This window comes from Oryctolagus cuniculus, chromosome 8 (assembly GCF_964237555.1).
Source record: "Oryctolagus cuniculus chromosome 8, mOryCun1.1, whole genome shotgun sequence".
NCBI lineage: Eukaryota > Metazoa > Chordata > Mammalia > Lagomorpha > Leporidae > Oryctolagus > Oryctolagus cuniculus.
The window spans coordinates 62,530,084-62,543,039 of record NC_091439.1 but is presented as its reverse complement, the minus strand read 5'-3'; the positions used below and the strand labels follow the sequence as shown (position 1 = coordinate 62,543,039).

Below are 12,956 nucleotides of genomic sequence, written 5' to 3'. Positions count from 1 at the left end.
ACTTTTTACCAAACAGTGGCAGAATACACATTCTTCTCTACAGTGCATGGAACCTTCTCTAGAATAGACCATATATTATGCCATAAAGTCAGTCTCAGCAAATTCAAAAAAAAATCAAAATCATACCATGCACCTTCTCTGATCACAATGGATTGAAGCTCAAAACCAACAACTCAAGAATCTCAAGAATATATGCAAAGGTCTGGCGCCATGGCACAGTACGTTAATCCTTTGCCTATGGTGCTGGTATCCCATATGGGCACTGGTTCTAGTACTGGCTGCTCCACTTCCAATCCAGCTCTCTGCTATGGTCTGGGAAAGCAGTAGAAGATGGCCCAAGGCCCTGCACCCTCATGGGAGACCAGGAAGAAGCACCTGGCTTCTGGCTTTGGATTGGCGCAGCCCCAACCGTTGCAGCCATTTGGGGAGTGAACCAATGGAAGGGAGACCTTTCTCTCTGTCTCTCCCTCTCACTATCTGTAACTCTACCTCTCAAATAAAATAAATAAAATCTAAAAAATATATATATATATACAAACACACGGAGACTGAACAACATGCTCCTAAATGAACAGTGGGTCACAGAAGAAATCAAAAGAGAAATCAAAAAAATTCTGGAAATGAAGATGACAATACATCATATCAAAACTTATAGGATACAGCAATAGTGTTAAGAGAGAAGTTTACTGCAATTAGTGCCTACATCAAGAAACTGGAAAGTCACCAAATAAATGAGCTGTCAACGCATCTCAAGGACCTAGAATAAAAACAAACCAAACCCCAAATTAGTAGGGTGGAAATAATTAAAATTAAGGAAGAAATAAACAAAACTAAAACCAAAAAGAAAAAAAAAAATACAAAAGATCAATAAAATAAAGAGCTGTTCTTTTGGAAAAAAAATAGAATTGATACATCATTGGCCCAATTAACCAAAAGAGGGAGAAGACTCTAATTAATAAAATCAGAGATGAAAAAGTAAATGTGACAACACACACCACAAAAATAAAAACAATCAACAGTAAGTACTACACAAAGCTGTATGCCAACAAATCAGGAAACCTAAATAAATGGATAGATTCCTGGACATATACAATCTACCAAAATTGAGTCATGGAGACATAGAACACCTAAACATTCCAATAACAAAGATGGAGATTGAATCAGTAATAAAGACCTTTCCAACAAAGAAGAGCCAGGTCCTGACAGCTTCACTGCTGAATTCTATCAAACATTTAAAGAATAACTAACTCCAATTCTTCTCAAGCTATTCAAAATAATCAAAAGGGAGGGAATCCTCCCAAACTCTTTCTACAAAGCCAGCATCGCCTTAATTCCTAAACCTGAAAAAGATACAACAGAGGAAAAGAACTACAGACCAATCTCCCTGATGAACACAGACACAAAAATACTCAAATAGCTAATGCAATCTTAAACAATAAAAACAAAGCTGGAGGCATCACAATACCAGACCTCAAGACATACTACAGGGCAGTTATAATCAAAACAGCCTGGTCGGTGCTACAGCTCAATAGGCTAATCCTCCGCCTGCGGCGCCGGCACACTGGGTTCTAGTCCTGGTCGGGGCACCAGATTCTGTCCCGGTTACTCCTCTTCCAGTGCAGCTCTCTGCTGTAGCCCAGGAGTGTAGTGGAGGATGGCCCAAGTCCTTGGGCCCTGCACCGGCATGGGAGACCAGGAAAAGCACCTGGCTCCTGGCTTCAGATCAGCGCAGTACACCAGCCGCAGTGGCCATTGTGGGGTGAACTAACAGAAAAGGAAGACCTTTCTCTCTGTCTCTCTCTCTCACTGTCCACTCTGCCTGTCCAAAAAAACAGCCTGGTACTGGCACAAAAACAGATGTGTAGAGCAATGGAGCAGAATAGGACCTCTGAAATTAGTCCGTGCATCTATAAAAACTTATCTTTGACAAAGAGCAAAAATCAACCCCTTGAGCCAAGACAATCTATTCAACAAATGATGCTGGGAAAACTGGACCTCTGCATGCAGAAGTATGAAACAAGACCCTTTACGCCTTACACAAAAATCCATTCAAAATGGATCAGAGACCTCATTCTACAATGTGATATCAAATTACTAGAGAACACTGGGGAAACCCTACAAGACACTGGCACAGGGGAACATTTCTTGGAAAAGATCCCTATAGCACAGGCAATCAAAGCCAAAATTAACAAGTGGAATTACATCAAACTGAGAAGCTTCTGCACTGCAAAAGAAACACTCCACAATGTGAAGAGGCAACCAACAGAATGGGAGAAAATATTTGCAAACTATGCAACTTACAGAGGATTAACTTCCAGAATCTATGAAGAGCTCCAGAAACTCAACGACCACAAAAAAAAAAAAAAAAAAAAAAAAAAAAAAAAAAAAAAAACCTAGCCAAGAAATGGGCAAAGGACCTGAACAGACGTTTTTCAAGAGAGAAAATTCAAATGGTCAATAGACACATGAAAAAATGTTCAGGATTGCTAGCCATTAGGGAAATGCAAATCAAAACCATAATGAAGTTTTACCTCACCCCTATTAGAATGTCTCTCATAAAGAAATCAACAAACAACAAATGCTGGTAAAGATGTGGGGAAAAGGGTACCCTAATCTACTGTTGGTGGGGATGTAAACTGGTACAGCCACTATGGAAGACAGTATGCAGACATCTCAGAAATCTGAATATAGATTATCATATGACCCAGCCATCCCACTCCTGGGAATTTGTCCAAAGGAAATGAAATCAGCATATGAAACAGTGACCTGTACACCTATGTTCATCTCAGCTCAATTTACATTAGCTAAGATACAGAATAAACCCAGATGTCCATCAACTGATGACTGGATAAAGAAATTATGCTGTGTATATACACTATGGAATACTACAACAGCAGTGTAAAAAAAAAAAAAGAAATGAAATCTTGTCATTTACAACAAAATGGATGCAATAGGAAACCATTATTCTTAGTGAAATAGTCAAAAAAGACAAATATCATATGGTCTCTCTGCTCTGTGGTAACTAATGGAGTACTTTTAAAAGGTAATATATAGCAGCAAAACTGACACCTTGAGATCCTATGATTTTGAACAGCCCTTGCCCTGACTGTCAAGGAACAATTGTGTGTGTGCATGTGTGCGTTTGTTCTCTTTCTCTTTTTTCTTCATACTATTTGGTGAACTCTCTACATAGTGTAGGGTTAATTTTATGAGTATAAAATTAACTGAAAACTGATCTCTAAAAAAATAAGATTGGGAAAGGAAGAGGGAGGAGGAAGAGAGGTGAGAGTATGTGTGGGAGGGAGGGAGTGAAGGAAGAATAACCATGTTCCCAAATTTGTATATATTAAATGCATGAAGCTGTATTCCTTAAACAAATTTTTTTAAAAGGAAGTAAATATTTAGGTTAGGTAGAAACTGCCATAAAATTTTCCAAAGTTGTTAAATTTATACTTCTACTAACAACATCTAAAAGGTTCTCCCTCCTCACCAACAATTTGTATTGTCAATAAATCATTTCAGCTAATCTGCTGGGTATGTAGGGATATCTTGGTATGGCTTTAACTGCATCTTGAGAATATTTTCACATATTTATTGACCATAAGTCCATTTGTTTGCTGAAGTGCTTATTCAATATTTCTGTTCATTTAAAAATTAATATTTTTTTTTTACTTATTTGAGAGACAGAGACAGGGAAATTTCCACCTAGTGGTTCACTCTTCAAATGCCTACCACAGCCACGGCTGGGCCAGAGACAGAACCAGGAGCCAGGAATACAGTCCAGGTCTTCCACTTGCATGGCAGGAACCCAAGACCTGATCCATCAAGGCTGTCTTCCAGGTTAGTGTCCCTGATGCTTCACGTCTGATCCAGCTCCCTGCTAATGCTCCTGGGAAAGCACTGGGAGATGGCCCAGGGACTTGGACCCCTGCCACCCATGTGGGAGACCCAGATGAAGCTCCTGGTTCTTGGCTTCAGCCTGGCCCAGCGCTGGCCATTGCGGACATCTTGGGAGTGAACCAGCAGATGAAGACCTCTCTCTGTAACTCTGGCTTTAAAAATAAATAAATAGCCTGAATATAGCTCTACCACATGACCCAGCCATCCCACTCCTTGGAATTTACCCAAAGGAAATTAAATTGGCAAATAAAAGAGCTGTCTGCACCTCAGTGTTTACTGCAGCTCAATTCACAATAGCTAAGTCCTGGAATCAACCTAAAGGCCCACCAACAGAAGAAATTCCGGGATATGTACTCTATAGAATACTATACAGCAGTAAAAAAATGAAATCCAGTCATTTGCAATAAAACGGAGGAATCTGGAAAACATCATGCTGAGTGAAATAAGAAATAAGCCCGTCCCAAAGGGTCAAATATCATATGTTCTCCCTGATCAGTGACAACTAACCGAGTACCAAAAAGGAAACCTGTTGAAGTCAAATTGACACTATGAGAAACAATGACTTGATCAGCCCTTGTCCTGACTGTCGAGGAACAACTTAATACTTTATCCCTTTTAGTATTTTTTGTTCTACTTAATACCACTGGTTGAATTATTTAATTAACACACAATTATTCTTAGGCGTTTAAATTTAACTGAAAAGTGATCCCTGTTAAATATAAGAGTGGGATTAAGAGAGGGAGGAGATGTACAGTTTGGCACATGCTCACTGGGACTTACCCTGAATGGCAGAGCTAGAAATGTGTCAGGGGATTCCAATTCAATCCCATCAGGGTGGCATGTACCAATGCCATCTCACTAGGCAAAGTGATCAGTTTAAGTTCATAATTGATCATAACAGGATTAAGTGTCAAAGGGATCACATAAACAAGAGTAGTGTCTGCTAATACTATCTGATAGAATTAAAAAAGAGAAGGATCCAACATGGGAAGCGTGATATGCAGCAGACTCATGGAATGGCAGATGTCCTAAACAGCATTCAGACCTGGCTAAAAAGCCCATGAGAGTTTCTCAGGCATGGAAAGCCAAGACACTGTGGCAACAAAAAAAGAAAAACACCTGAATGAAAGATCTCTGTGAATGAGATCCCAGCAGAAAGCATGGGCCATCAAAGAAGGAGGTACCTTTCTCTGAAGGGAAGAGAGAACTTCCTCTTTGACTATGGCTTTGTCTAAATGAGATTGAAGTTTGTGAATTCAGGGGGTTTCCATAGCCTTGGCAGCTCATGACAAGAGCCTCGAGTGATTACTGACATCACAAATAAGAGTGTCAATTGTTAAATCAACAACAGGAGTCACTGTACACCTGCTTCCCAGGTAGGACCTCTGTCCTTAATGTGTTGTACTATGCAAATTAACGGTAAAACTACTACTCAAACAGTGCTCTATATTTTGTGTGTCTGTGGGTGCAGTCTGTTGAAATCTTCACTTAGTATATACTAAGTCGATCTTCTGTATATAAAGATAATTGAAAATGAATCTTGATGAAGAATGGGATGGGAGAGGGAGTGGGAGATGGGATGGTTGTGGGTGGGAGGGAGGTTATGGGGGAAAAAGCCTCTATGATCCAAAAATTGTACTTTGGAAATTTATATTTATTAAATAAAAGTTGGAAAAATAAATAAATCTTTTTTAAAAAAAGAATTCACTCAGTTTAATGTGTCATCACATATGGGTTGCAAAGAAAAATTCTTTCATTAGAATAAAAACTTGAATTCTTTCATCAAGTAAGGCCTACAAAATCCACATGATCTCTTATGTTAACTGCAGGAACCTGTTCAACAACAGAATGAAATCGACATACCTGAGTAAGGTAGATGGTATCTTTAAATTTCCGTACTGGATCTGTGTTTTTAGGGAGGCTGAAATGATATGTGGCCTGAAGAAGCATTTCGGAGTTACCATTCATATGATGTTGTCGATGATGTGAAAATTTGCTACTGTAAGACCAGTCCTCTTTAGACGAGACCTTTTGAATAGGAATAAGAGTAACAAATTGGAAAGTTAGCAATAAAATTACTTTTCTTTTTGTCCTGAGAAGCCGGGAAAGTGCTTCAGAAAAGAGCTCAGAGTTTGTTCTTTGGCTGTAACTTCGTAAATGTTTTGGCCATCATCGTTACTGGTGAATGTCAAATCATAAAACCAGGATTTGGCAACTCCATCATCCTTTATTTAAAGCTAGAAAGTGGGGCCTGGTGCTGTGGCACAGCAGGTAAAGTTGCCACCTGCAGCGCAGGCATCCCAAATGGGTGCTGGTTCAAGTCTTGGCTGCTCCACTTCCAATCAAGTTCTCTGCTATGGCCTGGGAAAGCAGTAGAAGATGGCCCAGGTCTTTGGGCCCCTGTACCCACATGGGAGACCCTGAAGAAGCTCCTGGCTCCTGGCTTCAGATCAGTGCAGCTCCAGCTCTAGCGGCCAATTGGGGAGTGAACCAGCAGATGGAAGACCTCTCTCTCTCTCTGGCTCTCATTCTCTCTGTGTGTAACTCTGACTTTCAAATAAATAAATAAATAAATCTTTAAAAAAAACTTACTGTTAATATCAGACTAAATGGCAAAAGACTGAAGGGATTCCCCATAAGAAAAATTCTAGGATTTCTGTTTCCATCACTTCTTTTGTACGTCACACAAAAGTCCTAACCAGGACAATAAGCAAGAAAATGAAATAAAAGGCATCCAAATTGGAAAAGAGGAAATAAACTATCTCTACTTTATATATATAATGTGTCATTCCATCTGAGACAACCCTAAGGAATCCACAAAAAGCACTATTACAGTTAATAAATTTGTTCAGACTCTTTATAAGATACAAGTTCAATATATAAAACCAATCATATCTTCATATGTTAGCTCTGAACCATCTAAAAATGAAATTAAGAAAATAATTCCATTTACTGTAACAACAAAAATAACAACACTTGGGACCAAGTTAACCAATGAAGTGTAATACTTGTACACTGAAAACCACAAAACAGGATCAAAAGAAATTAAACAGCGAAACAGTACTGTGGCGCAGTGGGTTAAGTCACCGCTTGTGACACCAGCATCTCCTATGGATGCCAGCTCCAGCCCTGGCTGTTCTGCCTCTGATCTACCTCCCTGCTGGGAAAGCACAATGGCAGCCCATGGACTTGGGCCCCTGCCGCTCACAGGGGAGACCAGGATGAAGTTCCTTGTTCTTGATTTCAGCTTGGCCTAGCAACAGCCATTGCAGCCATTTAGGGGATGAACCAGTGGATGAAAGACCTCTCTCTGTCTCCTCCTCCCCTCTGCCCTGTGTGTGTGTGTGTGTGTGTGTGTTGCTCTGTCTTTCAAATACATAAATCAATTTTTAAAGAAATTAAAACAGACATCCCCATGCTCTTTGGTCAGAAGACATAATATTTGGGCCAGCGCTGTGGCACAGTAAGTTAATCCTCTGCCTACATACAGCGCTGGCATCCCATATGGGTGCCGGTTCTAGTCCCGGTTGCTCCTCTTCCAATCCAGCTCTTGCTATGGCCTGGGAAAGTGGTAGAGGATGGCCCAAGTCCTTGGGCCCCTGCACCCACGTGGGAAAACCGGGAAGAGGCTCCTGGCTCCTGGCTTCGAATTGGTTTAGCTCTGGCCATTGCAGCCATTTGGGGAGTGAACCAGCGGAAGGAAGATCTTTCTCTCTGTCTCTACCTCTCACTGTCTGTAACTCTACATCTCAAATAAATAAATAAAATCTTAAATAGAAAAAAATAGAATATATAATATCCTTAAAATACAAATACTAGCTGACTTTTTTTTGCAGAAATTACGAAGCTGATACTAAAACTTATTTAGAAATGCAAGACACCAAAATAGTTAAAATAATCTTGAAAAGAAGATTATTCCAGATTTCTAAACTTACTACAGAGCTACAGTAATCAAGAAAGTGTACAATGACAAAATGTGCCACTGGAACAGAATTGAGAATTCAGAAGTAAAACCTAGCTTTTATAGTTAATTGATTTTCAGAGGCAAGAGAATTCAGTGTTTTAAAGAAATTAAGTGTTCGGAAAGAACAGTGTTTTCAATGAAACAATGTTGGAAAAACTGACAATCTACATGCACAGGAATGAAATTTACTCTGATCTTACACTGTACATAAAAAATAACACAAAATGGAGCATAGACTAAAATGCAAGAACTAAAACTATAAAATTGTTACAAGACAAAACAGGAATAAATTTGTCATGTGAGGTTGGGCAATTATTTCTTAGATAACAACACAAAACACAAAAGATAAGAGGAGATTGATAAGCAGGACTTCATCAGAAACCTTTAATGTGCTCTAAATGATGCCATAAACTGAGTAAAATTGCAACCCTCTAATTGGAAGAAATATTTGTAAAATATTTGCATTTAGAATATATGAAAAGCTCTTATAATTCAATAATAAAAGACAAATAGTTGTAAAAAATGGCCAGATAATTTGAATAGACATTTCTCAAAGTAAAATAAATGGACAGTAAGCATATGAAAATATGTTCAACATGATTAGACATGAAGTAAAGTCAAATTTCCTGTAAATGCAAGATTCCAGGGAAATGTCAAAAAAAAAAAAAAGGAAAACATCAAGTGCTGGCAAGAAGAAGAAATTGTCACCTTCATACATTGATAGCAGGAATCTAAAACTGTGCATCCATTTGACAGCTCCTCAGAATATTAAACAGAGTTAACACATGACCCAGAAATTCCACTCCTAGCTCATATCCAGAACTGAAAACATGTCCACATAAAAATATGTACACAAATGTTCATAAGTTTTATTTATAATAGACAAAAAGTAGGGATAACACAATACCTATCAGTTGATAAGTGGAAAAACAAATTGTAATATACACATACCACAGAATATTATTCAGCAGTAAAAATGTATGACATACTAATACATGGTACAACATGGATGAACCTTGAGAAGATTAAGCTAAGTCAATGAAGCCTGTCTCGAAAGACACCACATTGTTTGGTCCAGTCGTAAGGAATGTGCAGGATAGGCAAATCTACTGACACAGAAAGAAGACTGGCGCTGCGTAGGGTTTGAATGATGGAAATGTTCTGAGATTACATGGTGGTGATGGTTGAACAAGCCTGCGAACATGCTGAAGTCCACTGAATTGTACACATTCTATGCGTGCACAGTATTGTGACATAGATCTCAATAAAGCTGTTGCAAAAAAGAACACACAACTTTTTTTTTTTTTTTTTGACAGGTAGAGTTATAGACAGTGAGAGAGAGACAGAGAGAAAGGTCTTCTTTCCGTTGGTTCACCCCCGCAATGGCCGCCACGGCCTGCGCACTGTGCTGATCCGAAGCCAGAAGCTGGGTGCCTCCTCCTGGTCTCCCATGCGGGTGCAGGGCCCAAGCACCTGGGCCATCCTCCACTGCACTCCCGGGCCATAGCAGAGAGCTGGCCTGGAAGAGGAGTAACCAGGACAGAATCCGGTGCCCCAACCAGGACTAGAACCCCAGGGTACCGGCGCCGCAGGCAGAGGATTAGCCAAGTGAGCCATGGCGCCAGCCAAGAACACACAATTAAACTGAAGCTTTACAAACATAGACAGTAAAAATCCATACAGAAAGTCAAAGTACCAACACGAGAAAGAAAGGAGGAGGAGAAATAGAAGGAGAGGGGAGAAAAAAGAAAAAGATAACATTTGACAAAGATTTACCTTTCACATTCAGCTTTCATACTGTAGTGAAATATCCAGTTCTAAATATCTGTAAATGATAACAGCTGCTATAGGATATTCAGAAAATAGCTAGTAATGTTATTTTCATGTGCAATAATGTCAGGTTTAAGCAACCCCTGGCTCTCATATAACTTTTAAATACTCCTGAAAAAAACATAATTAAAAGCAATATAGAAAAGTTATAATCCCCAAAATGATGATTATAAGAGCTTAGCTCTTCAAAGATTAAAGAAAAAAAAGCTCTCCTTCTCCATCTTCTTCCCAAACTTTCATTTCAATAAGAAGCAGATTCCATTTGGCTTTGGGAAGCCTTATTCGGAAACAACGCATGCCCTTAGTCTACCATTCTGAATCACTGGCCAGTCCAAGCCGGCTTACCTTTTCTAAGGTGCTGAAGGAAGGCCAGGACTGATATCCATATTCAGATACAAATCGAGCTTTTGGGAAAATTTTCCAATCCCAGCAGTCACTGCTGTAGTCATAAAAATGTACGTCACCAAAATGCTTGCTGTACGGGTTGTCAGAAATCCAACCTTCTGCGATGGTTTTGGCCCCATTTGTAGGACTGGATATAATATATGGACGACTCTTGTCTCCCTGTGTTCAGAAATAAAAGGAGTTAAGAGATAATATTCTCACCCAGTAAAATGCAAATTGTTTACTTCTTTAAAAATACCATCAAGTCCTAGTACAGCTAAGTAGCTGATAGAATATTACTGTCGGGGCCAGTGTTGTGGCGTAGCAGGTAAAGCTGCCACCTGCAGTGCTAGCATCCCCTATGGGTGCTGGTCCAAGACCTGGTTGCTCCTCTTCCAATGCAATTCTCTGCTATGGCCTGGGAAAGCAGTAGAAGATGGTCCAAGACCCTGGGCTCCTGCACCTGTGTGGGAGAACCAGAGGAAGCTCCTGGCTTTGCATCAGATTGGCGCAGCTCCGGCCATAGTGACCAACTGGGGAGTGAACCAGCAGATGGAAGACACTGTCTGTCTCTCTCTCTCTCTGCCTCTCCTTCTCTATGCAACTCTGACTTTCAAATAAATAAATTAATCTTAAAAAAAAAAAACTAGAACATTACTGTGATCATTTGCTTTGTTCCCCTTTCAGCAGCCACCAGCACTACTCCGCTCTTCACAAATCCTTTATATCCTTTCCTAATTAACACTTAGCTCGCTCCTCACAGCAGCTGTTCCTAAGGTCTGGATCACATTTTACCTCCGTGCTCATCCATCATAGGTAGTGTAGCACCTAGTGCAGTTTGCAGCTTTGGCACTGTTAACATTTTGAACTGGTTCCTTTTCTGTGTGTGTGTGTGTGTGTGTGTGTGTGTGTGTGTGTGGAGGGGGTTGCGGGAGGGCCTTGTGCATTATAGGCTATTAGCAGCAGCATCCCTAGCCTCAACCCACATGATGCCTCCCACCCCACAGTGCATGCAGACATTGACAGACGTTCTCTAGGGACAAAATCACCTCCACTTAAGAACCCCGAGTTAAGAACAGAAGCTACTGAGCCAGATGAACCTGAATTAAACTCTCAGATCAAAACCTTATTATTTTTGGACAGGTCCAAGTCTCAGTAGTCTTATGGGTAGAAGTGTCTGCCACCATTCCCATCCACCCCCATTTCCATAACACAGAGTCAAGCCTAGGAAGCAGCTTCCTAGCCCTCAACAAATCTGTGGGGTCATGTGCCTCGTTCTCATCTTCTTCCTCCACTTGCAGGTAAGGACCTAGGGGATGGCGCAGCTAGAACAAGGGAAGAACTCGTATCTCCAAAAATGGAGTTGCTATATTCCAACACCAGTGAGTAAGAAGTAGAAGCTTATCGTGGATTATTTGTTCTTAACATGGTGCCCAGCACACAGGCAGAACTCAAATATGTTGTAATTGTTATCATCTCGAAACATGAGCTCACTTCATATTTCACTGAGGAGGTCATTTATTGTGTCTATGTCAAACGATTACTGTGTCTCAAGCACTTTTCAGCACCACAAAGAGAAATGAGAAAGAGGAGAATGCGTATCGATGAATTCGTCAAATATTCATGTACCAAATATCCTTTGAGCACTTGCTACGTGCCAGGCTGCAGTTCCTTCTGTGTCTTGGAGGTTCAGAGGGAGCAGACATGGAGAATGACCTTTTAAAGAGTAGACTGCAAGCTAGTGGTGAACCTGGATGCTGAACGAGTAGCTGTAAGTGTGATATGGGACCCTTTTGGGGGGATAAAACTGTAGAAGGCCTGTAAGGTTCTATAACAAATACATCTTCAGAAAATAATTTTTCTCAACTTTTCCCATTAGATCTCACTGTGTCTTGTTATATGCATCCATATTCTCCCATTCTTTCTCTCCTACCATAGAAAAACAAAATCCTTACTCCATTCCTTTTTTGCCAACCTTCCTGTGTCTTCCTGTCATTTTCCTACTTTGCCTTGCTACTATACGCAGAAGTTACTCTGAACTGGTTTTAAAAGCCTCTCTTTCCCCTGCCCTTTTCCCTTACCTCAGGACTCCCTCAGCCTTATAAAAAGTTCCCTTGATCCCTTGAAGTCCAGCACATTCCCTTATCACCCACTCATTGCTCCGTTCCAGACATTCTATTTCTGATCATTCTACTCTCTGTAAGCTTTTTTCACAAGCTGTCCATGGACTTGTGCTTACCAAGTTCTTTCACTGCTCACCCGTTCCCTCTCTGTTGTGCATAAATGACCACAATTACCCCTAGTGTGTCTGAAGCTCTTTCCACCCCGGCGTCCATTCACTACTCCTCTGCATTCCAGTTTCCACCAACCGTTCTCAGTCTTCCTTGCCCAGGTTCCCTCTCCATGCTCAGAGGGACACTGCTCCCTCGGCAGCTGTCTTTGTTCCATACCCTCTCTCAAGGCTTCCCCTCCCACTGAGCTTCTGATCACTCCCAGCCCATGTGTCAGGCTTGGCCTTGCATTCACCGCCACACTCACATACCCATAACCGGCTCCATGCTTCTACCTGTGTTGCCCTTTCAGCACCACAAATCCAACTCTTCAAAGCAGAATGCCTGTTAACTTCTAAACTTACTTAACTGCGATTCCTATCTTGACTACAGGTACCTAAGTAGAACTCATCTTCAGTTGGTCCCTCTTCTCCTGCCTCCCCCAACCAACCACTCTGAATAGTGCCACCTCTACACTCAAATACTGTTTTCCATCACATTTCCAGTCCCACACCACTGCACACTACCACCTATGAACTCTATGACTTTAACTTCTCTAAACCCCCAGGGTTGTCATCTCTAAAGCAAAGATGACATTACCTACATTT

At 40.7% G+C, this 12,956-nt stretch overlaps 1 protein-coding gene across 1 annotated transcript in view; it reads right to left on the bottom strand.

Moving 5' to 3' along the window:
* Positions 1-12,956, bottom strand: part of MANBA (mannosidase beta) — a 131,171-nt gene that overhangs the window by 24,268 nt on the left and 93,947 nt on the right. Inside the window, exons 12-13 of the mRNA XM_051819549.2 lie at positions 10,040-10,258; positions 5,764-5,928 (exon numbers count right to left, since the gene is read on the bottom strand). Coding sequence (XP_051675509.2) covers positions 5,764-5,928; positions 10,040-10,258 — 384 coding nt within the window. The remainder of the gene's footprint in view (positions 1-5,763; positions 5,929-10,039; positions 10,259-12,956) is intronic.